Source organism: Taudactylus pleione, unplaced genomic scaffold (genome assembly GCF_031769625.1).
Source record: "Taudactylus pleione unplaced genomic scaffold, aTauple2 ptg000757l, whole genome shotgun sequence".
Taxonomy (NCBI): Eukaryota; Metazoa; Chordata; class Amphibia; order Anura; family Myobatrachidae; genus Taudactylus; species Taudactylus pleione.
Window position 1 is genome coordinate 511,846 of NW_028285159.1, and position 26,767 is coordinate 538,612.

Here is a 26,767-nt window from a genome sequence, read left to right on the forward strand (position 1 = left end):
AACAAAGAAAAAAATAGCAAAAAATGTAATTAAATATAGAAAAGAGGCAGGGACCAAGTTAAAACGGTTAAATGACTGTTGTAATCCATTTAAAATGGAAGCTGTAAGCCAACTTGTTCACAGGTCGAATTAAATTGTCAGAAGGATTATTCTTTGAGAACACGTTCCATGTGAATCGTTTCATATTATTATTTTGTTTTCTTTCTTATCTGGGTCTTACCAGGCAAACAAATGTATTTTCAGTATGTAGTAATGGCTTGGTGACCAGGTGCTGATAACTCCTGAGATAGAGGGGAAATGGTATGCAATTTTTGGACATCATAATGTCATCTTGTTCTGAATGTCGACATTCAGGATGTCGATATGAGTAAAAAGTAGACATTCACAATGTTGACAGCCAGCATGTTGACACCCAATTTTAGGGTGACTATGGTAAAATTTAGGGTGCAGTTAAGAGTGGACTAGGTAGATCAGTAGAAACCAAGTCAAGGAAATGGAAAGATTTAAGTATTACAATATTATTTTTATATTCACAGATAATCTAATGTTAGCTGGAAAGATTTTCATTGTTACTTAGTTCTCCTTTGACTTTACATTTACCCCCCTCTAACCTTGCCTTTCTAAACACAGTTACTGAAGTTAAAACCAAGATCATCTAAAGGCCCCTACACACTAGACGATATTTTGAATGATTTGGCTGATTCCGGTGTAACGACAAATAATTCAAATCGTCAAGTGTGTACACAGTACTGTATGTGCGCTCACGCGGCATCGTTCGTCGCATCTTCAGATCTTTTGTACATGCAGGAAGATCTGTCAATCTCGTTAACGATTCCCCTCAGATCGTGCAGTGTGTATGCACTACCAATTGACCAGGTGATCTGGTTACATGATATAGTTAACAATCTAACCACCAAACGATGCAAGATATATTGTTTGTTACATTGCACAGATGTATACACTAGATTAGCGGTGGCCAACCTGTGGCTCTTAAACCACATGTGGCTTTTCCATTGTTCTGATGTGGCTCCCCTGACTGCCTCCTCTGATAGGCATGCAATTGTTCAGAGGAGGCTTGTCCTTTGTTGCAGCAGTCTGCTCCGCTCCAGAGGCATGTATGGGCGATGTGGTGATGTTGTGCCACAAATAGGAGGCAGAGCTCAACTTGTGAATGAACCTGCAGCCATGAGGACACGGTCACAGACGCCAGAGCCTACCTACGTGACACAGACAATCGCAACAGGGTAAGAGCATTGGGGTTTTGTTTTTTGTTCATTTAATTTATTACATGTGGGGAGGGGGCTGGAGTGGGAGGGAAGGTGACTGGAGTGGCCCGGGAAGAGAGGGGGGGCTGGAGTGACACATGGGGTGTTGCTGGAATGAAAAATGGGGGGTTGAAGTGACAGCAGGGGAGTGTTGGATTGTATTATGTGAATGCTTCTTTTTATTCTATGTATGATATGTGGATGTGGCTTTTTCAGTGTATTTTATGTGAATCTGGCTTGTTTCAGTGTATTTTATGTGGATCTGTTTCTTTTAATTTTTTTTATATTGTTCTGGCTTTTTCTTTCCTTTTAAAGTTACCTCCAAGGTGATGTGTGCATGCGCATTTACATGCTCCTTTCTGCACGTGCACCTTCAGCGTGCGCATGATCTCGGATCTTTGACATACCTACAGATATTTTTGGTCTCTTTGCCGCTGACTGGTTGGCCACCTCTGCACTAGAATGTTTGCCCTGGCATTCAAGGGAAATCGTTGATGACATTGCATCTATTGCAAGTCATCTAGTGTGTACCTAGCTTTAGTCTTGATAAAGTAGCCAAGACCCCGTGTGCTCCTCAGCTTTACTTTGAATGTTCAGAAGCTCAATGGTTTAATACATTGTTATCTTGCCTTAAAACATGTATTTATCACATAGGCAACCCTTACGCCTACAAAAATTAGATGACTTATATGTTCCTTTATTCAATAGCTGAAATACACGCATTTTATATAAAAACAAATATAAAAACAGATAGTGTCTCCATATCACGGTTATTCCGTGCAAACATTATAGCACTTTATTGTGGTACAGTCTCATAGGTTGTTTTTAAATAAAAAACCGAAGAGAAATTTATTGCCATAAAAAAAAACAGTCCATGATGTGGAAATTCTAAGTCTGTATTTGTCATAAAAACAGTTGTTTCTCTTAAATTTAGGAGTTCCAATATTGTCATCTTATAATTTGATTTGGGTATTTTTTCTGCAGCTGCCATAGGGCTGCAACTCTTGCTGCATACAGGACATAGCCCCAGGAGATTGCCACAATACAGAAGAGGATCTAAAAAAAGAAATATAAGAACGGAAAAAACAATTTAATAAGTATACCAGGGATAGTGAGGGGTAAGATAATATTTAAATGTAATAAATTATAAGCATAGTTCCAATTACAGAAGAACCCTATCAGAATAGACCCTACAATTAAACCCTTACATAGAACAGGTCTCATATCTATGTATGTAGATAAAATAGCCACCCTTGTTACTTTCATGAACTTAGCAGGTCCAAAATACAACAAAGGGTACGTCCAAATGGATATTTTACTTTTAAATGAATCACTAATACTAATGTTTCCACTTTATCTGGTGTGCTCTAAAAAAGGTATTTAGTAGAGTGTCAAAGTGCTTCATAAACACTTACATTTAAAAATAAAATAAAAAATAATAATAATAATTAAACTGATGTACCATAAAAGTTGACATATGGCCTGACACACCGGGTTTACAGCTAACAGCCATGGATAAAAATGTAATTTTCACATTTTAGTTTTGCGATATATTTATTTTTAACCTAGCTAATCTGTTGAGGGGTTAATTAAACTTGATCATTTATGGGCCTCAACAAATTAAATTTCATCTCAAAATCTGCAATCAATATGCACTCACAGTAAATTTTCCTCTCCCTCCTGAACCATATTTGGTACAATATAGCATTCCTCCCCAAGGACTATTCCCTCCCAAATTCTCTATCTGGATCCATACTGGCTCTAAAATCCCTGCTGACTTTATTAAATAGGATTAATGGCTCCTTCTGGAGCCACACTCCATTGACCTTCACATTGGAGGTGTTCCCAGCCTTACCCAAACGATCGCACTCCTCCGAATCTGCCACTGCATGAGCGGCACGTGACCCCTCCTGTACCCAGGCCAGCTCCCTCTCTCTTCTGCCCTGGCTGCATCTATTAACTTTGTGCGCAATATGACTAATTAGCGCCTCAACCCATGAGTGTTTCAGTAGGGAGCCCATCAGTTGCGCCATTAGCATAAAGCTGCAGTTGCGGCTGAAATACCATCCACCTCTAAATCAAGCCCTTTACCCTATGTAAAAACCAAGGATGGTTATTTCAACCTGGTCAGACACAAACAATGGATATTCTGGGTGCACCTGGTGTATATAAGCAGCCTAAGAAAAACACTGGTCCTTCCACCAAAAAGAGACCCCAAAACAATATATCCAAGAAAGGGGATTTATTTGGACACTAAAACACCTAAATAAATCTAGCATATCCTAATGTATAAACAGAGGAACCTACTTTTTCATAAAAAAGTATATCATGTACTAACAAAGAAATAATAATAACACACAATAGGTCCCTTGGTGTGAGGTAAGTATTCAGAGTTGTATGCGCGGTATAAAGTGTACACTGAGTGGGGTACGTCACCTTGGATTAATGGTGTATTAACACCGGATAAAATGAAACACGAATCCTGAGACATATAAAGAAACCCTTATGGGCTTTATTCACCATCCATCAGTGTGAGTGGGGTACGCTTTCAACAAACCTTCATCAAGTCTTCATCCTCCTATCACTGTACCTGCATGGTACAGTGTTCATTCTAGCACCCTGTCCCAACCCGTGCAGTTCCTTTATTCTGCCCAGTGTGTCACTATCTGCTCTGGTGCTTGTAGCACACACTGGTCTGTATCTCAGTAGTTTGTTGTATTAGCCGAGTGTGCTAGGAGTACCAGATCAGAGAGCGACACCCCAGGCAGGAAAGAGGAACTGCACGGGTTGGGACAGTTGCAGGGTGCTAGAATGAACAATTGTACACTTAGGGTTGGAACATTCAGGGCCGTAACTAGGGTACTGCGGACAAGGGGCGCTCTTCGGGCCAGTCAATTTTCTGTTTATTATCATTCTCACTTGTAGCTTCCTCTTATTTTATACCCAGCATCTCCTGGCCTCCCCTATCTCTTTCCCTGGCCCTTCCCCATGAGGCCATGCCCCTTTTTCAGGTGCTTTATGTCCCTATTTTAAAAATAAGGGGGTACCAATGATCTTTCTGGCACATAGCACCAAAAAGTCTAGTTACGGCTCTGGGAACGTTCATAATCATTTCATTTGTGATCTACTACACATTGGACTTTTTCTCCTTCCATTTCTATGTGAGGAAAAAAAAAAGAAAGAAGAAAGTGGAGAAGAACAACTTTACATTACCTCACACCAAGGGACATATTGTGTGTTATTATTGTTTCTGTGTTGGTACATGATATACTTTAATAAAAATATAGGTGCCTCTGTTTATGCATTAAGATATACTAGATTTATTTAGGTGTTTTAGTGCCCAAAGTATCCAACCAATAATGGGTAGCCTGGTAAAACAGGTAACCATATTACCACAATAGAGTTTGCCAACAAAGCCCTTCACAAAGCAGAGATGAGGATATATAAAGTTATATTTTACTGTTCATTTACTATGTCCATGTTTTAAATACAATAATTGCTACTACATTGACATACAACTTCGATCCGAGATGGCGGTAATACGCAGGTCCGAGTCTAGTTAATCTCTGTATTTATTTACTATTACATGAATACTGTTGATTGCATGTTATTTATTTATATATTGTGCAGATATGCCTTGTGTTGTTATTTTTTGTTATATCTGTCCATTTTATATTTGTCACATGTTTTAATGCTTCAATAAATAAATATTTGACAAACCTTTTTTTTTAAACAAACTCTAGAAATGCTCTACAAAGTGTACAATAAATTAATTCTAGTTTTGAAAACCCATTGCATCTTTGTGTAGCTGGGGGAGAGAGAGTATAGAATCCCTCAATGCTCGGGCATCATCTATAAATGCAGGATTAAACAGACCCGCAGACAGCCAACAGAGCACAGGGGTTATTTTGTAGGGAAAAAAAGGGTGTGGTGCTGCCAGGCAAATTTAGCCTCCTCAAAGCATGAGATCTTCTCCCTGTCAGTCCAATCAGAGGCGATGTGAGGAGCCACGTCACATGTCGAACAGCTGGAGTCAGACTTCATAATCCTTCTTGGCCCGACAGTAAGGATCACAGAAACACCATGTGGTGCTACACACTATTTGAGAGAATCGCAACTGCAAAGGACCTTACACTAACTTCTGGATTGAGAAAGAGTCAAAATACAGGCAAAGGCTGCACAGACTGGACACCATTCTTGTGGGTGGAGCAGATCCCCATTCATGGAGGACAGGGAGATCAGTGAAGACCCCTTGGATTACATCAGAGACGCTGCCACAGCCAGCTCTTCAGTAGTATACGCTACCTCTCTACATAATTAGGGTCTCTAGACCCAGTCAGATAGCGATTTTCTCTGACCTCCATAAAGTGGTTAGGGGTTTTGCCTGGATTGGCAGGCGACCATAAATTAAACCTGATGTCCCCTGCACCAACAAATACTAAGGTGGTCTGCAGTTATCCGTATTGCTGAGTTAATACAAATTAATACTGCGTAGAGTAATGGACTGGACCAAGGCCCTGATTCAGAGCCGGACGCTATGACAGAGCGCTCGCTCTGAATCAGGGCCGTCCTTCTTGATCTCGTATAGCTGTGAGTGACCACCCACAGCTATAGCAAGCAGCCAGGAATATGGTCAAGACCATCGATCTTGCGACGAGACCCTTGTGGCAGGGTCTCGTTGCCGCAAGCCCTGGAGTGCTTTCGGCTCAAACAGAGCCGAAAGCACTCCCACTGACATCACTTGTGATGTCAGTGGGGCCGGCCCCAGACGGTAGGCGTTCCCATGGGAACGCTTCTGTCTGGGCAGCCACGCCCACCAAAGGGGGCGTGCTGTCACTCAACATCGACAGCACGCCCCCTTTGGTACAAGACCCGGAGCGACGGTTTGCCCGTCGCTATCCGGATCTCGCGCAGGCGCATGACGGAGCCAGCTCCGTCGTGTGCATGCGCACTGGGCCACCATCGACCCGCTTGCGAGCGGGTCTGAATCAGGCCCCAAGTTCAATGGTGCAAAAGCAATGAATGGAAGGGAAAAACTATCCTGGATGTGCAAGTTAACATGAATACATGGCTACAAAATGACCTACAGTTATCCTATGAACAGGCCCACCTACACTGCTTGAGGAGACTTTAGTCTACTAGATTAATTTCTTCACCCATATCACATTACACTCCACTGACTGATAATGCTGAATGAGTCACTAAAGACATAGGGTTTGATTTAGAGATTGACTGAATTGCAGAGCCGCACACAAGCGGCTGTGCAATTCTGTCCATCTAAAATACTAATGCAGCAGGTGTCTGTAGGAAACATACACCCCCTTTTTGTATCTGCAATCCCAGCACAGAGACCAAATTTGCAGCTTGTGATCACCATTCACAACTGATGGTCGCGATGGTTACTCCTTTGGCCAGGCTGCCTAGTCTGAAGCTTACTGTAGCTAGACCGGGTCCTGGTCACTAGCGACGCCAGGAAATCTGCGTCCACCGACGCAGACCTTGGCCTCACCCCTCCTGAAAATGGGGCTGACATGCCTCCAATTCTGGGAAAGATGAATGCCACGCCCCCTGAATGCCACAGCATGTTAATAATGCTGTAGCTTGGGGGCACATGGGCAGAATGGGTCCTGCGAATGCACAGACCCCAAAACATCGGAGATGTGCACTAACCATTGGGTATGCATACATCTCTGAATCAGGCCCATAGACTGCAACAGGAGTGTGGCGAATGGGCCAATTGGTAGTTAGCAAAGACACAACCTCTTTCCAAGAACTTCAAGAATGCTCCTCTCTTACGGTTCCTTGAGTATTAATATTGGGATGAGAGGAGGTTTCAGTTGGGAGAGCCATCTCTTTTTGAGATAATTCTTCACTCACTTCAGAGCCAAAGCATACCATTTGTAATATAAAAAATACTTACTCTAGATATTTTTGACTCTAAAAGGTGCCTATCCACTAGAAGACAGGCAAAAAACTGCATGATTACGATATTGTAATCGTGCAGTCGTTTGTCAGTCTGTGACGTGCCTACACTGAACGAGCAGTCGTCAGGTTGACCAGCATGTTTGCCCTACAATAGATGTCTAAAAGACCAATTTTTTAAACAGTCTGCAAACGATTATCGAACGTTATCGTTCATTTTAATAGTCTAGTGGATAGGCACCTTAAGTCCATTTTATGGAGGCAAGGGAGAAAAACCTGGGTAAAGCCATAGGAGTAATTGCCTGGTCAATGGTTTTATTGTCACACATACGTGCCTATTAAGTGACTCAGTAGCAAAAGCCCAGTTTAAAATCATGTACAATGATATAGGTCCCCTAGCACCCCTGAATGTGCAGCAACATGTTGTAGGTATAAATTGTCATTTAGCATATAAATGATTGGACTGTTGAGATTACACCCTAATGGCAGAAAATGATTAAATTAACTAGGGAAATAGTGTGAAGCGAGGTGCCTGCTGATCTTGGTTTATGGCACTCTTTAATATGCTAATTTCCAAGTACATAAATTGACTTCAGAAATACTAAAATAATGCAGCAAAAGTACTTATCCTGGTACACTGGAAATCTCCCTTACCTCTATTAACAGGGGAGGGGTTCAGGTGAATGGATGGCATCAGGCTTAGTGGTACAAGTGGCTGAAATTCAAAGCGTCGGATTCATATGGATCTTAGTTTTTTTTGCCTCAACTCAATAAAATACGTCAACCAGCATTGTGCATTAATGTAGATCTCACAGAGTTGATTTTAGTTGATAGATTTTATTTTTTAGTGTTATGAACTAGATAATTGCATATCATAATGGGCAGCATGGTTGGTGTAATGCTGCCAGGTCAGTGCAGTCAAAAGCTTTACTTGTACTGCTGGCTCAGGCAGTGTTGGGTTCATTAGGAGGCTCCGGCACGCCCAGGTCGTAACCTTTGGAGACGTGGTGGCGTGACATATGTCACGCATGTCGTGTTGAGCACCCGTCAGCACACTGCTCCCAGCTCTGCATTGTGTGCTCAATCACTGAGTGTGACTGAGCTACCCCAGCCGATGAGGGACAGGACAGGGACGACAGTGAGCCTTCTCAGCTGGTTATTTTATTTTTTTCTGTGGGGACCAATGTGTGTATTTGTTTTTTTCTGTGGGGACCATTTTGTTTTATATTTTTTTCTGTGAGGCAGTGAGGGACTGATGGTGTGCCGGGAGTTGAAAAAGGTTAGAATTACTACCTTACAGCAATGAGGAAACGTGTTCAATTCCCACCTCGGCAACAAATGTGTGGAGTTTGTATATTCTCCTAAAAATATGGGTTTGGGGATGCGGGAGCCGCTATACTGTTGGAGGTCACCACCCACCTAATCAGATATAGACAAAGTAAATAATAGATAGCACTCACCTAATTAGATATGGTAAGAGTATGGTAAGTATGTGTTGCGAGATATAGCTAATGTTAAATAATGTGGATATGACACTCTGTGGGGGTTAATAAATGGAATTAATGCAAAATATACTGTGAGCAAAAGAATAAAAATGTATAACATAAAACAAATAAGGGTACAGATGTGGGTTTGGTATAAAAGATAACAGTAATTAGATAAACAATGTCTAAATAGACAACATATGTTAGACAGGCAAAAGGTCGACACTGAAAAGATCCACATGGATAAAGGTTGAAAGGTACGAAAGATCGACATAAAAACGATCAACATGAATTTTTTTTACCCTAATCTTCACCCTAACCCTCCTGTAAGTGCCTAACCCTAAAATACCCCCAAAAACATCATGTCGACCATTTCTGTGTTGACCTTTTGACCCAGTCAACAGTTTGTCCCTGTCGACCTATTGCCTGTCTAAAGGTCCCTACACACTTGGCGATGTGCTCATGATCCGACATTATGTCCGATTTCCCCTTGAACTCTCCCCAGCAGTCGTGGGCACGATTTCGTGTTAAAAACTGTCCAATGTGACAAACGATCTATTGTGCCTCCTAACTATTCCAGTGCATCGTGACTGAGATTGTCAGATCTTGCCTACAGCACGGCAGATCTGAAGATACAATGTACGACCTGCAGGGACACGCATCGGCATCGTGAGTGGACACTCACGATTTCGGCATATTTTACACGATTTGTCGTCACGATGCATCGGAATCGGGCAAATCGTGTAAAATATCGCTAAGTGTGTAGGCACCTTAACATCTGTTGTCTATCTATTGACAGGAACCCACAGATGTGTCGTTGCCGCCAATGTGACTTACCGCGGCACGATTGCTGCGAGTTGTGCACCTGCGAATGGGCACAGGTGTCTTGTTCGCTCCCGCAATCCACAGGATTGCATGGTGCAAATGCTGCTGTGGCCTTGTGTACTGTGTCATGCGCAGCAAATCGCATACGGCAATGGGTGCGCACGTTTGCCGCATTGGTGGCAAAGATGAGCGAGGATATCTGTACATACGGACATAAGTACATTAGGGTATGAATTTTCTTATATATTCAAACTCTTATAAAAATATGCAATCCCAGTGAAATATGAAAAGAATAAAAATAAACTAATAATATAAACGAAAAAGCTGCAGACACCGGGGTGTGTCCGTGCTCACGCCCCCACTGAAGAACAAGAGAAATCCAATAAAGGATAATTGCTTATACTCTCTAAAACAATAATGATACTTCCATGGTGATGCGCTAATTCTAGACCAATATACCGTGGTGAAATACATGAAACACACTTTTTAATATATAAAGATAACAGTGTATTTTATTAATGTCATATAGACAATAAGTGATCAATTATAATAATTGGAACCACCTAAAAGTATATAAAAGACTTATATAATAGAGGTTCCCAAAAGCAGTCCTCAAGGCTCCCCAAAAGTTCAGGCTTTGGAGATATCCATGGTTGAGCACAGGTGCTTAAATCAAATTTACTGAGGTCCTAAGTGACATGTGCTCAACCATGGGGGATGTAGTTATGAGACCGCCGGCCTCAATACCGACAAGGAAATCCCGACAAGGGACTTAAGAAAGGCGTTGAATTACCGACGCCTATCTTAATCCCAATGCCAGAACACCGAAGGACGCCAGCCCAAAAGAGGTCAGTCCGGGACGCCCTTAGCGTAATCCGCGGGGGGGAGGGGGTGTTAGGTGTAGGGAGAGTAGTGGGGTTAGGGGGAAGAGGGGGTGAGGTTAGGGTTAGGCACCACCGGGGGGAGGTTAGGTTTAGGATGCGGTAAGGGTGGGGTTAGGGAGGTTAGGGTTAGGCACCACTAAGAGAAGGTTAGGGGGGGGAGGGGTAGGGTACTTACCTGCCCTGTCAGGATCTTCTCCCTTTGGGCTGCCGGCATCGGGATATTTCCAACCATGGATATCTCTATAACCTGAACTGTTTGGGAACCTTTGCTATAGGCAATGATTATCCAATTATTATCATATTGCAATTTAGAAACAAACTAAGGGCCTGATTCAGAGCCGGTCGCTATTTGCAGTCGTTCGTTAAAAAAAAAAAGGGGTGGCTATTCAAATGAACCGTTCGCTCTTTGCGGTCTGTTCACGCCTCTAGGTCTGAACGAGCGCACAAAACTTGCTGTCGTTTTTTGGGAAACTACGCCCCCTGGCCGCTCGCATCCTACGTCATGTCCGCTATTTATTAGATTAATCGAGTACATCGACCAGGGTATGAGCTGCTCGCTATTCTTGTGGTTGGTTTTTGCTATCACAATTTTGCGAGCAGTTCTGGCTATAAAATAACCCAGTGACGTGCTCAATGACGCTGCTGTTTTAATTATGCACACCCATAAAACGCCCGTTTTGACCGTTTGGCACGCCTGCGATCGGATCTCCACTCCCCGTTTTCAAGCACCTTCCCCTGTTACCACCCACATACGCCTCTTTCTGTCACTCAAGTTATCAGGCATTCGCTATTTTGCAAGCACATGAATTTCGGCCGCACTGACTGGTTCGCGCATGCGTATAACGATCCGTACGCATGCGCAGTTGGGCAAACATCGCTTGGAGCGAACGAGCGGCCGCTTACGAGCGGCTCTGAATCAGGCCCTAAGTCAATTCATAAAGTCCAGAATATAACATGTATACACCTATAGCTGAATAGAAAAAATTAGTTTGTACTAGTAGCTGAATTTCATACTGATACAACTGTGTTATTTCTTGAGCATGTACAGGGAGGTAGTCTGCGGTCAGCCTAAGTTGATCGCTGGTATATGTTGTCAATATCAAACAGAAGTCAATTTAAGCCGTAGTTCTTACCAAGAGCTGCCTCCTGTGGTGTTGGTCTGTAGTATTACCACCCACAGTTACAATCTGTATCCTCTCATATGACCGGCTGTTTGGAGAAGCAGTGTGCTTCACATTTACAGCTTGGAGTTGTGAGGCTCTTCGTCCTGCCATCAGTAAGCGGACCACCTGTGGCTGTGATCAGGCTCCCATTATTGTGTACTTAGCGCTCAGGTCCAGTATAGTAAATTCAGTTGCGGTCCCGATTCTATCTTTTAGGTGTATTGGAAAAGAATCTGCAGGTATATAGGGGGTCATTCAGACCCGGTCGTTAGCGCCGACGCGCTCGGACCGGGTCGATGGCCCCCCACAGAGCATGCGCACGACGGCGTGTGCATGCGTGAGACCCGCTACGATCGACAGCGCCGGTCGTAGCGGGTCTCGATCCAAAGGGGGCGAGCTGTCGATGTTGATTGACAGCTCGCCCCGTTTGAAAGGCGGGCCGGGGGGGTGACAGCCCAAACTGAGGCGTTCTCATGGGAACACTAGTGATGTCAGTGGAGAGCTTCCGGCTCAGACAGAGCCGAAAGCTCTCCGAGGCTTACGACAAGGGAGACCCTACCCTAGGGTCTCGACGTAAGCCGCGATGATCTTGACCATCGCGACCATCACCTTAGGCGGTCGTAAGGCTGTGGGTGTTAACCCACAGCCTTACCACTGCAAAGGAGGACGTCTTGAAATTTCAAGTCGTCCTCCCCTCATTCAGACCGACCGCACGCTCTGTGCGACCGGCTCTGAATGAGGTCCATAGTCTGTGACACGTTTCGTTCTATAGGGAGCTCTTTCAAACAGTACATGCTCCAGAAGTAACACAGTTGTATCAGTATGAAATGCAGCTACAAACTAATTTTCTCTATAAGTTCCCTTATGAACGGCACCCAATCGTACAACTCTTTTTCTATGGATGGACATTTTTTTTTAATATGAATTTAATTTACTACTCAACTATTTTTTTCTGATTTTTTTAAATAAGATATTTGGTCACTACAGGTTTTATTCTGGACTTTATGAATTGACTTAGTTTGTTTCTAAATTGCAATATGATAATATATAAGGGTATGGGGTGGGTAGGTGAGGGATAAGGGGCGATACGATCTTCAAATTTGTTTGAATGTCGTAATTTGCAAACTGTTCCTGATAAAACCATAGCACAGGGTGTTTCACTCACTATTGCCTACCAATGTAATTTAGTGAAATTTGACACAGCCCCACCTTGTGCCTGTGTGTTGCATGTCGATATGAACTGGTACACAGCAGAACAATGCTTATTTATTGTCCAGACATACTAGAACAGTGGATAGAGGTTCATATCAGCACATAACAAACAGACACAATGAATGTGGATGCCTCAGTACACAACACCACTGTCAGAAGCAGGAATACGTACTGACTAGCAGTGGCAGCCTCAGAGGTGGGGCTGCAGTGCAGTCCAAAATTCAAATAGGGGAACCACACCAACTGCCATCCTCACTGTCAGTTGGTGTGGCTCCACTATTTTAATTGTGAACTGCGCTGATGACTAGGGTGGGGAACAGCTGGCCCTCACTTTGCACAGGTGTGAACAGTTGGCCTGGATGCTAATGGTGACACTTTCAACACTTGCTAGGACTTTCTCATGGACCAAGGTGTGTCTGTGCCCAGGGCCGGATCAAGGCTTGTGGGGGCCCCATCAATAACACACAGCGACTACTATTCCCCTTAAGCAGAGTACACGCTAGACAATATGATGTCCGATCCGGTGGATTGGACAACATATCATCCACATCGGCAAGTGTGTACCCACTATGTCGCTGACATCGCCCGTCAGACCTGCAAGCAGGTCCAAAGAGCAATATCATCAGCGGGGCCATGCTGCTGAATGCAGCATGCCCCTGCTGTTACACCGTCGCTCCCGACATGGGCAAGTGTGTATGCACTTTCCAATGCCAGGACCCGCCGCACGAGACATTGTGTACCCAGCCTTACCTTCTCTGGACTCTCCACTGACTGGCAAAGTCGCAACATACTACATCATGTCCGCGACACGGCTGGGAACCGACTCCCGGCAGCATAGCAGCCATGATCTAATATACTGCCAGGGAAAAATGCAGGATTTTGAGTGGGGAATAGAAATATATAGATAGGCTAGATATATATAGAGATAATTTTAGATAGATATGAGATATATAGATATGAGATATATAGATGTGAGATAGATAAGATAGATTTATAGCTAGAGAAAGATATAGACAGATATATATATATATATATATATATATAAACTAAATTAGTGGTGCAGACTTCATTGTGGGGAAATGGATTCTGCCTTCCACATGTGAAACTGTCAGCCATCCCTCCTAAAGTGCGGCAAGGACAAGCTTTCTACTTAGATAAGAAAAATTATAGATGTATATATATATATATATACATATATATACACAGACATACATACACACACATACAGTATAGACAGAGATAGGGGTGGAGGATAGGGAGGGGGGAAGAGAGAGAGGGGGGAGAGGGACAGGAAATAGAGAGAGAGGGATGGAGGAGAGAGACAGAGAGGGGAGTAAGGGAATGGAGGGAGAGAGAGGAAGGAATGGACAGGGGAAGAGCGAAAGAAGGAAGCAGGGGAGAGGGGGTACACATACCTGTTGCAGCTGCAGGAGCCATCTGCTTTCTTATGGGGGCGGGCACTTCACTACATTAGGTCCCGCCCCCTACACATGCACCCGCGAATCGCGGGGATATTTCAACAAGGGGTCGGGGCTTCTAGAGGGAGCCACTAGAGGTCCATCAACCAGTGTCCTGACGCTGACTGTCAGTGTGCTGTTTGTATATTCTGCTGGAAGCCGGCCAGGGTGAGTGGCCAGCTTCCGATCAATATCTGCGGCGGTGTGGGGGCCCATGGACGTCCGCCCCTCCTATAATCCGGCCCTGTCTGTGCCACATTTCACTAAATTACTTTAATAGTTATAATTAAAACTTTGGGCCCAATAGAGAGTAAAACACCCTGCACGTACCAAATTATCTCCTAGGGATAAAGGCACAGCCAGTCCGCCTGTCTCTAAAGCTGGGTACACATTAGACGATATTTTCGCCCAATCTGTCGTTTAGTGTGTCGCATCGTCAGGTCGGCCTTACATTCAGCTCACTATGACAATGCGACTGACGACCCCCATGCAGCGGGATGTGGCAGGGGGCTATATATTGGGCGGGTCGGGCACCAGATCATCTAACGCACAGGTTCTCAAACTCGGTCCTCCGGACCCCAAACAGTGCGTGTTTTCCAGGTCTCCTCACAGAATCACAAGTGAAATAATTTTCTCCACCTGTGGATCTTTTAAAATGTGTCAATGAGTAATGAATACACCTGTGCACCTGCCAGGAGACCTGGAAAATGTGAACTGTGTGGGGTCCTGAGGGCCGAGTTTGAGAACCACTGATCCAACTTGTACCGGCTGCTGATGGGCTGACAGTCACATCGTGTGTACCCACCTTAACACCTTTGAGCTCTGCAAGAGCTGTGGTGACCTGCCTGTGGTTTCAACAATTGCCAGTGAGCAGGATATCCATGTTTGAGTCCAGATGGTTAAATCAAATTGACTGAGGAATTAATTAAGTCACCTGTGCTCCAGCATGGATACCCTTAAAACCTGGAATGTAATAGCGGAGCTTGGGAAACTCAGCACTATAGTATGAATGATGGCCAGAGAGAGTGCGGTTACGGGAGCAGAGAGCAGCAGGAATGTGTCGGCGGCTTAGCCAGGAGTACTCCTGTACTGATAGAAAGGAGCACATTATCCATACCAGGCCTTACCAGGGAATGGAGCCCACCGAGGGCTTTGCGGCTGAGGAGGAACATGAGAAGCGCGGCCACGGGCTGTGCTGGATGGTGCCTCAACAGTTGCCAGACAATGTATTTGCGTCTGCGCTCTATAGCAACCTCCTCTGACAGCAGCAGCAGCAGCAGCACTGCCCTCCCATCCCCGTACCCGGCGTCACCAGAGCTGGCGAGCTGCGCTGCGGCCATATTTAATACTGGCGAGTAACTGCACACCATACATGTCTATAGCACGTAACACAGCAGGGACACCACCGTGCCGACACATACCAGGGCTGCTACAGCGCAGGCTCTGCAGGACGGGGCACGTTACGGGCACACACACCGCATTTTATTGGTATCTGTGTGTGAGCAATAACGCCGCTGTTGTTCCTGCACCATCAGTCGGACCTCCAGACAGCAGGTGGCAGTGAATAGTGCAGTCACCTGGCTCGGTGCTCTATGGCAGACTTCCGGCATTCCCGGGTCCGCCGACAGAGGAGGAGGCGGAGAGTGGAGCGGAGGGCGCTTGTGTAAGAGCTATGCTTCGGGGACATGACCGTCTGATTGCCGGAGCTTTGAGCCTCACCATGCGGGAGAAGCGTAATAAGCGCCGGAGAACGGGCCGGAGAGAGGAGGCGTATGGCACGGTATGTATCACTGATATACACTGCCGGTGTCCGGGCTTCTAGAACTGCGGACGTCACAGTGCTCCTGCTGTATATAGGGTGTGCGAGGGGAACGGTGCCCGGGGCACACAGACTGGAGCGGGAGATGCTGTGGTGGCAGCAGCGCGGATACCCGGTACACCTGACATATCAGTTTATTGGGTCTATTTACTAAGCAGTGTTAGAAGACAAAGTGAAAGGAGGTAAGGTACCAGCCAATCAGCTCCTAACTACCATTTTTCAAACAGTCTGTGACATGACAGTTAGGAGCTGATTGGCTGGTACCTTATCTCCTTTCACTTTGTCTTCTAACACTGCTTAGTAAATAGACCCCTATATGTCCCTACTCTACAGTGTAACCATGTACAGGCTGCAACATCGCATGAGAAGTTAAGTGTGTGTGTGTGTGTGTGTGTTCCCATCAGTGTGCTGGGCTGTGTTATGTAAGAAGCAGTGTGGTCATTACCTTTTTCCGATTGTGCTGGTAATGATTATTCTTCAGCTTCTCCAGTGCTGTGTGACTACTATGGCAACCACAGTCACACGGCACATTATGTAGTGAGCAGAGGTTTTGGGGTGCCCCTCTGAGCATTATCACTGTGATGGCTTCCTCAGTCTTTATCTTGACACTCTGAAGCTGGGTACACAGTTGGCAATAAATCTGTTCAATTGAACAGATGATATACTGCGTGGGCGGTTGTGTACCCATGATATGTCTGTGAATGTAGCACAGCAGATGAGCAATAGATCAGTGTATCTGGCTGTGTGTACAGGCAATATGGCTGATGGCTCAACTCTGTGGGCAAATTCAAATCCCTGCCCAGTTGTGATGTCGGGGAGCACACATTGAGCGGCCGATCGGTATGTCTGTATAGCTTACCTGATCGGCTGATGTGTCGGTGGATCCGCTGCCGTTGGCGGAGCTATCGCCACAGTGTGTACCCAGCTTGACAGTCTGAGCGTTTGGGTTTGTATCCTGCAGACACGTTTTACTGTCGGAGTGCTACTGGAAAGGAGGTAATGATTTGTAGAAGGTTAGCTTGGTCCATGTACATCAAATATGTTTGGAGTAATGGGCTTTATCCAAATTTGTTGTTGATTTTTGCCTTGATGCCTGGGCTCAATTTTTTTTTTTTTTCTCAAGTGTCTTTAACTAGAGCCATAGCACCTTTTCTTTTTAATATTTCAGTATGTACCTCACATTCTATACACTTTGTGTCCCTATGAGGTGAGCAGGGATAGAACTCCCTATGTTAACTTAGATCATTGTAATGCTCACATCAGCACATACTGTATAATGTTTGCTAATCCTGTGGGAATCGGTTTCTTTTGGAATTCTGTTGTGGTGAGTGCAGGGCTTCTGTTGACAGGGTAGCATTATGACAAGGAGGTTAATGTAAAGGGGACTGTAAGGAGGACAAAGAGTTGTACATCTTTCACACCAAAATCCTTGGTTATTGAACACAGGGGTAAATGTATCATAGCGGCACTTAACGTGTTGCTATATCGCTTCCTGCTTCGCCTCTTTACTGAGGCGAAGCACTAACGATGAAATGTAAGAACATCTCATCAGCCGGAGAGGGGGAGTGTTAACTCCCCCCTCTGGCGCTACCCGCTAAAGACCACAACGCAACAGCGTAGTGGTGATGCGCTCTCACAGTCCCGGCCGGCTCCACTGAGCATGCGCGGGATCTCTCAAATATTGCGAGATCCCCGCGTGGCGCCGGCAGCCGCCGCAGCAGGGACAACGCTGTCCCTGCTGTGGAGCTAGGGGAGCACCAGGCTGTAGCTGTCGATCGCTACAGCGGGCCGAACGGTTAGGCGATCTGACCGTTCATACATGGCCCAGGCTATCGGCGCTGCTATCTTGTAGATAGCAGCGCTGATAATTTACCGTTCAGACCCCCGATCATACATAGGGGAGAAGCGGTATCAGCGTACATAGCGATCGCTGATACCGCTTCTGAGCTTCATATATCTCCCCCCACAGTTTCCACCTGTCAGCTGCTCAGACCCACTTCACACTGCAGCTTAGAGCCATGTCGTACCCGTTCACACTGTACCCGTGTTTGCCCTGAAAAACTTGTGAGTGTCATTAGAAATGGACATTTTTCAGGCTCACAAAGATTAGGTCATAAAAAGTGGGCGCTGTCTGCTTACTGATTTGCATTAATTCTGGCCGACGAGTTACCACTGTGTAGTCCAGAGTACCTGAGTTATTGCGGATTACTGCTGTTTCAAACAGCAAATGAGAACATGATGCAGCTTGTTACACTGAGGTGAAGGGTGCAATTTATGGTGGAAAGGGCTAATAGTTGACACCATTTGTGCAGGAGAACCTTGATATTGCTATATTGATTGTGCAGAGCCTTAATTTGTTGACCACCTGCTGCTATGAATGCTTAGCCCCCTCAGGCACTCAGAATTTTTGCAATGTTGCTGTACACTGTCATTTTCTGCCTGCAGATCTCCTCTCCTCTTATAGCAAGTAGCTCCCTCACTTCAGCGTCCTGCCAATTAGCTACTATGCCTGCTCTGCCTATGCTTGGAGATAACATCATCTCTGAGCGCACCTGATACTCCAATCTGCTCCTTTTAGTGTGATCTGGGTCGCATAACCTTTCAGACTGCTTTGTATACAGGTTGCTCCTGGGTTCGATGCTGGTCGTGACCAAGGCCAAAGTCTTGGAACACAACCATGGTTGACCCTTTAACACCAAGCCAGGACGCGGGTTGCCCTGGCAATATTCTGAGTAAGAAGTTTGGGGTTAAAAGAATATTAGTGTAAGAACTAGGCCCCGATGACTGGGATCTAGTCACACACCTTTAACATAAAAAACATGTCACACCACAAACTATTTATAAGGCAGCAGCTTTGCTTTAAACACTTAACTAAGAAATTAACTGCACTTCTACAAAAAGCTGCTGCATTGAGTTACAGCCGGTATATCGTGAAGTGCTTTTGATTTCTTTCTATGGCAATGCATTGGGCCCATGGGCCCATTAGAAAGATTATTTTAATTGAGCATGCACAAGTATACATACAAATATACATATACTGTTAAGCCTTAATTTTATTATGTATCTTGTCTTCATTCTAGACCCTGCTTCTGTCGCAACCCATGCAGTTCCTCTATACTACCTGGGGTGTCGCTCTCCACTTTGGTGCTGCTAGCACACTCAGCTGATGCAACAAACTGCTGAGATTCAGCAGTTTCAGTGCTAGAAGCACCAGAACAGAGAGTGACACCCCAGGCAGGAAAGGGGAACTGCATGGGTTTTAACAGGTGTAGGGTGCTAGAATGTACACTGTATCTTGTTAATTTTCCCAGTTGGGTCTTAGGGCCTGATTCAGAGCCGCTCGCTTTGAATCAGGGCCGGGCTTTTTTTTTTTTTTGGTGCGGCCTCTTGGCTGCTTGCATAGCTGTGGGTGACCACCCACAGCTATTGCAAGCGGCCATGATGATGGTCAAGACCATCGGGCTTGTGACGAGACCCTTGTGGTAGGGTCTCGTGGCCGCAAGCCCCAGAGAGATTTCGGCTCTAACAGAGCCGGAATCTCTCCACTGACATCACGAGTGATGTCAGTGGGGCCGCCCCCAAACGGCAGGCGTTCTCATGGGAACGCCTCCGTTTGGGCAGCCACACCCCCCGGCCCGCTCACCAAAGGGGGCGAGCTGTCACTCAACATCGACAGCTAGCCCCCTTTGGTGCGAGACCCGGAACTACGGATTGGCCGTCGCTAGCCGGGTCTCGCGCATGCGCACAACGGAGCCGGCTCCGTCGTGCGCATGCGCTGTGGGCCACCATCGACCCGGTTGCGAGCGCTCAGCGCTTGCGACTGGGTCTGAATCAGGCCCTTAGTGCTTCCTCCATATGCTAATCTTTAAGAGAATTAAGGCAAGTGGTTGTCAACTAAACTGAAGCTACACCTCTGCTATTCGACCTAGATTGGCTTTTGAGAGTCAAAAACTTTAACAGGATTCTCAGAAGTGTGCTTCAGCAATGGACAGTAAGCTTCCATCTTCACCCTGCTGATTGTACCCCATTGGTATTGTTAGGCTGGTTGATAACAGCCTCATGGCACTATCTTATTTTTGGAATTAGATAGAAAGTTCTGTTTATATTGCAAACAAGTATAATTACACCTTACATCTCAGGTTCTGAAACTCTGTCCTCAGGACCCCTAACAGTGCATGTTTTCCAGGTCTCACAGAATCACAAGTGAAATAATTAGCTCCACCTTTGGACCTTTTAAAATGTGTCATTGAGTAATGACTACACCTGTGCACCTGCTAGGTGACCTGGAAAACATGAACTGTTTAGGGTCCTGAGGACCAAGTTTGAGAACCACTGCATTACACCAAAAAGAATATCCCCCAATGTGTCAAATGATCTGAACAGTAGATCATATCACTCACAAGAATAGGAATGTCATAGAAAGAGAACTATGACAATCAGATTAAGACCTCCCGACCACTAGAGAAGATCCACTTTCTAAACTTTTACACGTATCAATGGACTGCTGTTTGCTAGATCTTATTAAAACTTTGTGTATTATTTTTTTTTTTTTTTTGTAACGGGGCACATCCACTAGAAGATCTACTCCCTGTCCAATATCTAAACGATTTTCCCTTGATCTTTTCTCTTGAAATTTTATATTTCAGTCTGAACGATTTGCAAACTGTCTTTAATAGATCAAGTGAAATTGACCTGCATGTTCAGTCGACTGATGAGACGATCTTACGACCAGCGGGAGCGCGCATCGTTGATCGTTAACAACCAAACACTGCACGATTTCTAAACGATTGAACGATAACAAAGTCGTTATGGTTCAATCGCCTGCTAAAATGGTGTAGTGGATGCCCCCCTTAAGGCTACCCAATTGGTAAGATGTATAAAAATTTAGTTTTGGGTGCTCTTAGACCTTAAAATTACATAGAAACAATTAAACAAAAAAAAGCTCTTCCACTTCATGCAGATAAATTGCTCAATGCGTAGATATTTGTTTAATTTTAAAAGCCATTATTTAGATGTGCATTGTCACCATGACTTGAAGAGGGAAAGCTGAATATTTGTATTTTCTAGGCATGAGTCATTCAGGCTGGAATTTCTCTACTTTTTATAGGCTGTGCTAAACAGTAGAAGTATGCCACCTTGTGGCAGTAAGCTTCCATTACATATGCAGATATATTATTATTTTTTTATTACCAGTTATTTATATAGCGCACACATATTTCGCAGCTGTTTACAGAGAATATCTTGCCATTCACATCAGTCCCTGCCCCAGTGGAGCTTACATTCAATATTTCCACACGCACATACACACTATGGTCAATTTTTTGTGGGGAGCCAATTAACCTGCCAGTATATTTTTGGAGTGTGGGAGGAAACCGGAGTACCCACGCAAGCACAGGGAGAATTTACAAACACTGCACAGTTAAGGCCGTAGTGGGAATCGAACCCATCACCTCCGTGCTGTGAGGCAGTAACACTAACCATTACACAGTCTGTGCTACCTGATATAGATATAGATATCTCTCAACTGTATCATTTTGCATATTGTTGACTTGTGGAAACATAGATGATTTCTTTGTGGTATGCAGATTCTGATTGTTGGAAACAAGTGCAATTTTATTATCGGCATGAAATGTTTGCTTATATTGGTAAAATTGTAGTCCCAAAAGAAAAATACATTAGCGTGATGGTGATACTTTAGTAAAGGGGCCCATACATCAACAATGTTTTCCAGATGACTCTGTCTGATCGGCAAAATCCAATATGTTGGAAATCCTCTATTCGCCAAAAATGATCAGAATTGGCCAGTTGGGGGATTTCTAACGTTGGATTTCATTACTGATTTTTACTAAACAGGGATTTTAATTAGTTACTATTCATCTGGTAGTATGTATTAAATTATTTGCAATAATCATAGTTGTAATCATCTTTCCTTTGTGCCCATTGATTTCAGATATAATATCCCCTACCACGGAAAACAGTTTTGTGATTTAGAACAAGGTTATAATATCTAGACGTGTAGGCATCCAGCTGCATTCAAATATATTTTAAATGTACATGTTCTAATCTAGTGTCTTTAATCGCCATGCTATGTATAGGGATACCCCCTGTCTTCTGCTTTTTATTTAGACTAATACTTATTAATAATCTATTATACTATTTAGGTAATAGATGGACTTTTTGCATTTTCAAACTGACATATTTAAAGTCCTAATTCTTACGTATAGTTACTTCTTTTGCAGATGCTGTCATCGGCTACAGATGATTTCACAGTGGATGGTAACTTTTCAACAACAGCTGGTACAAGTAGATTGCCGAGCCATGGCACACCAGCAGATGCGTCACCGGACTCAAAGTGTCCCATATGCCTGGATAAGTTCGATAATGTGTCCCACCTAAACCAATGTTTTCACAGGTTTTGCTTTAAGTGCATCAAGGAATGGGCAAAAAACAAAGCTGTATGCCCCCTGTGCAAACAGCCATTTAATTCAATATTTCATAGTATTGAAGCAGAAGATGATTTCAAAGAGTATGTTTTGAGGCCCACAGTAAATGACTCTCCTGTGGGACCTAGATTTCGCTACCGCACCACCAGGACAAGCGAGAATCAATTGCCCTTGCGGTCATTAAGATCTTCTGCACAAAGATCATTTTCACTTCCAGACAATGGTGTTCTGTTTGAAGGAATTTCAAATCCGTCATCTCAGCAAAAGGGTAGCGATATTCCTCAGATGATGCGAAGGCTGGCCTCCAGACGACAAGCCAGTGCTGAAGGTCGGGCAATGAGACAAATTCAAGAGCAGGAACTCATCAATTTCAGAAGGGCACTTTATCGTTCTGGGATACGTGTCCGGAATATCCAAGATGGAGGACGGTATAGGGATATATCTGCTGAATTTTTCCGTAGAAATCCTGCTTGCCTTCATCGGCTAATACCCTGGCTGAAGCGGGAGTTGACTGTGTTATTTGGCACACATGGTTCACTTGTCAATATTGTACAGCATATCGTTATGAGCAATGTGACACGCTATGACATGGAGAGTCAAGCTTTTGCAGAGGATTTGCAGCCTTTTCTGCTTCACCGTACTAACCATTTTTTACATGAGTTCATCAACTTTGCCCGCTGTCCTTACAATATTGAAGCTTATGATCAGCATGCCAACTATGATTGTCCTGCACCTTCATATGAAGAAGGAAGCCGATCAGAATCCTCTGTTATTACTATATCACCAGATGAAGCAAATTCTAATGAACCAGATGTGCCTTCATCTTCTCTTGCAGTTGGGCAAGCTCCCTGGGATGATGAAACCCCAGGCCCTTCTTACTTCACACTGGAACAGGCAACTACTAGTGTTTTAACAACTGTAGACAGTTCAGATGAAGAGCCTTCTAGCAGTAGGCTGATCCCCAAGGACTTAAAAGATAATGTCACTGAAAGCATACAGGACCAGGACCGTCCCTCAGATGAGTGTGTCATAGTGGGTTATGTTAAACCACTGTCTGAAAGAACACCAGAACTTGTTGAGTTGTCTTCTGACTCAGAAGGATCCCTCTGTGAGGTGGCGATTGAGCAAACTAGTAAGCCTGAAATTAAGCCATTCACTTTATGTGACAGTAGCGAGTCAAGGAGATCTTCATCTCTATCATCATCTGGCTCAAGTAATAAACATACACGCATGATTGACTGCAAAATGAATACATCTCGGGACAAAAAGCATTCCAAAAAGCAAAAGGAACTAAAGTCAAAAGCTGTGTCATCTAAACATGTGCGTGATTCCAGAAAAGATAAGGGCCATTCATACAAGAAGGAAAAGTCAAGACGGACGGAAAGATCACAGAGCTCAGATTGTTGTTCTCGTTCTTCTCGCAATAGAGCCTATGAGAGTCACTGCAGGCAGTACAGCAAAAACAGCCCAAGTAGTAAAACTCTGGAGAAGAGTAGGCACAAGAGTTGGAGGGAAAAAAATAGATCCAGAAGTAGAGACAGGAGCTTGTCGTGGCGAAGCCCGACTGTGTCGCTGACAAGTGAAAGCTCCAGAGAAAGAGGTGGATCCAGCCGAGGGACAAGCAGAAATCGCAGCGGAGGGAGATCACGGTGCCATGATAGTGACAATTCCTTTCCTGTAGACAACTATCGGAGCACGTATCAATGGGAATACACCTATTATAGCCGAAACCGGGACAGGGATGGCTATGAGCAATACTGTAGTAGGGGTCATTACTCTAGATGCTCTGCTAGCCCAGAATATAAGATGCAGCCTTATTCAGAAAGAAAAGATTCAAGAAGGCACAAAGGTGTTAGTACCGGGAAGCCACATCACAGATACAGATCAAAAAGCCGTTCAAGCAGCCGAATTACCACATCTGGCTCACAGCACATTCAGTCTGACAAACCTAGTGGTAAGCGAAAGTACAAAACTCGTCATCTGGAGACTCACGAAAAAAAAGAAAGCAATCCTCAAGTAGAAGTCGGCAGTGGGAAGGAGAAATGTGTGCAGACTGGCACGGACTCCACAGCCAGAAACTCGGAAGGGTACAAAAATGACTTAATTGACACATCTTCAAATGAGCCAAAACGGAAGTGTAGGAAGAAGACCAGAAGTCCCAGTGTGGAAATAGTGTATGAAGGGAAAGCTGTACAGAGTGGAAAACACCATAAAAAGAAAAAGAAGCACAAGAAAAAACGTAAACGTGATAAACATGAACAGCCAGCCAGTTCTCTAGCTGCTTCTCCTCTTATCATTACAATTGAAAGTGACAGTGACGTGCCAATGGTGGAGAATCTGTCTTGCAAGGACAATAGTAGTGTCCTGTCTGACAAGAATACTAGTTTGGGCTTTACCATGGCTATGCCCAGCCAGTTACCAGCTACCTCTGCCACTTTAAGCACCACAGAACTAGTCAGCGTAGAAGGCACTGTTTCTCATTCCATAGGCTATGATTTGTTTTCCAGCAATGGACACTTGGATGCTGCCACAGGAATACTGGATGGCTTACATTTTGATGACAGTTCTGATGAGCCAGACCCTCCCACAACAAGCAGTTCACCTAAAATAAAGTCTCCTTTTAGTGAGGAAGCTGCCATGGCTGAAATACCTGTTCCAAACTTAAAGTCTGAGCTTAACAGTGTGACTTCCACATTGCCTATTGTATTAACAGACTCCCAAGAATCTTTTGCAGAGAGCTCTCAAGAAACATTTGCCCAGATGATTAGTGGTGCTTTGGAAATATAACCGAGCATCTCGAGACAACAATTTTGACCTTTTATTTCAGGCTTAATGAATTTGTTTTTTAACTTAAAGATCATATTTACCTCAATTTTATTACAATATAAATCATTTAAAAAATGATCCAATGTTCCATGTGTTTTCATTTGTACAGTACATGAGTGGCTCAATTGTACCTCATGTATATGCAAATAATTAAATTTTTCTGGCCAATGTGAGGTTTTCAAGCTCCACAATCCACTTTATTAAAATGTGTTGCCTGCCCTAATATTTCTGTACACTCATGTCTTTTAGAGCAGAAAAGTACCATGTTTGGTAAAGAAAAACCTTTTAGCCTGCGCATTAAACCAATATACAAGCAAAAACATGTTACATTTGCGGTGTATTAAAGCTTTAAGGTATCTTCTAAATTCTCACCTGTTCACATGAAGTTTAATAATAATAAGATTTTTATTATCCTTTATATGGCGCCACAAGTGTTCCGCAGCACCTTACACAGTGCATAAACTAATAAGTGAACAAGAAACAATTAATTTACAGTGCAGGCCAATGACATGGTTTATACATTGCTGCAATAGTGATTAAAACACTCACACTAAGCAGCAGGGCGTTAGCAGTCAAGTGTTAGGTGCCCTTGTGGGGAGTAGAAGAAAGTGTAAGGAGAAACATATGAGGGAAGAGGTCCCTGCTCGCGAGAGCTTACATTCTAAAGGGGAGCGACAGACAGGTGTGACACAGATAGGGTAAATAGGGAGGAAAGAGCATGAAGTGGGTTAGGATGAGAGCTGGAAGGCCTTGATGAAGTAGTGGGTCTTGAGAGCATGTTTGAAGATTTGTAGGGAGGCGGAGAGCCTGAAGGGGAGAGCGTTCCACGGGTAAAATCTTGGAGGCGTGAGTGTGAGGAAGTAATCAGTTGGCAGGAGAGACGGCATGTATTTGTTGAGCGAAGTGGACGGGCGGGAGAGTGAAGGGAGATGAGGTCAGAGATGTAAGTGGGAGAGAATAGAGTGAGGGCTTTATAGGCGAGTGTAAGAACTTTGAATTGGCATCTGGAGGGGAAGGGGAGGCAGATGAGCCGAGCAGCAGCATTGAGGACTGATTGTAGTGGAGAGAGGTGGTAGACTGGGAGGCCAGCTAGGAGAAGGTTACAATAGTCCAATCTGGAGATGACCAGTGAGTGGATGAGGATTTTAGTAGCATCCTGGGTGAGGAAGGGTCTAATCCTGGAAATATTTTTGAGATGGAAACGGCAGGACTGCGAGAGGTGCTGAATGTGTGGTTTGAAGGAGAGTGAGGAGTCTAGGATAACTCCTAGACAGCGCACTTTGGGGGTAGAGGAGATGGCTGTACCATTAATAGATAATGAAATTGTGGGATGTGAGGTAATGGAAGAGCGTAGGAAGATAGTCAGCTCAGTCTTAGACTTGTTAAGTTTAAGAAAGCGCTGAGACATCCAGGACGAGATAGCAGGGAGACAGTTGGAGAGAGGGGGAGAAGTCTGGGGCGGAAAGG

At 44.4% G+C, this 26,767-nt stretch overlaps 2 protein-coding genes across 2 annotated transcripts; one reads left to right on the forward strand and one right to left on the reverse strand.

Moving 5' to 3' along the window:
- Positions 1 to 1,931: 1,931 nt before the first annotated feature.
- TZMP1 (transition zone microprotein 1) lies at positions 1,932 to 15,550 on the reverse strand. The gene is made up of 2 exons (XM_088457329.1): positions 15,340 to 15,550; positions 1,932 to 2,321 (listed from the first exon to the last, which is right to left on the reverse strand). Exons 1-2 carry the CDS (start codon positions 15,382 to 15,384, stop codon positions 2,214 to 2,216), a joined length of 153 nt encoding a protein of 50 aa, XP_088313455.1. The 5' UTR covers positions 15,385 to 15,550; the 3' UTR covers positions 1,932 to 2,213.
- On the forward strand, positions 15,269 to 25,378 carry TOPORS (TOP1 binding arginine/serine rich protein, E3 ubiquitin ligase). Its single transcript, XM_088457328.1, has 2 exons — positions 15,269 to 15,992; positions 22,271 to 25,378. Exons 1-2 carry the CDS (start codon positions 15,885 to 15,887, stop codon positions 25,259 to 25,261), a joined length of 3,099 nt encoding a protein of 1,032 aa, XP_088313454.1. The 5' UTR covers positions 15,269 to 15,884; the 3' UTR covers positions 25,262 to 25,378.
- Positions 25,379 to 26,767: the final 1,389 nt, after the last annotated feature.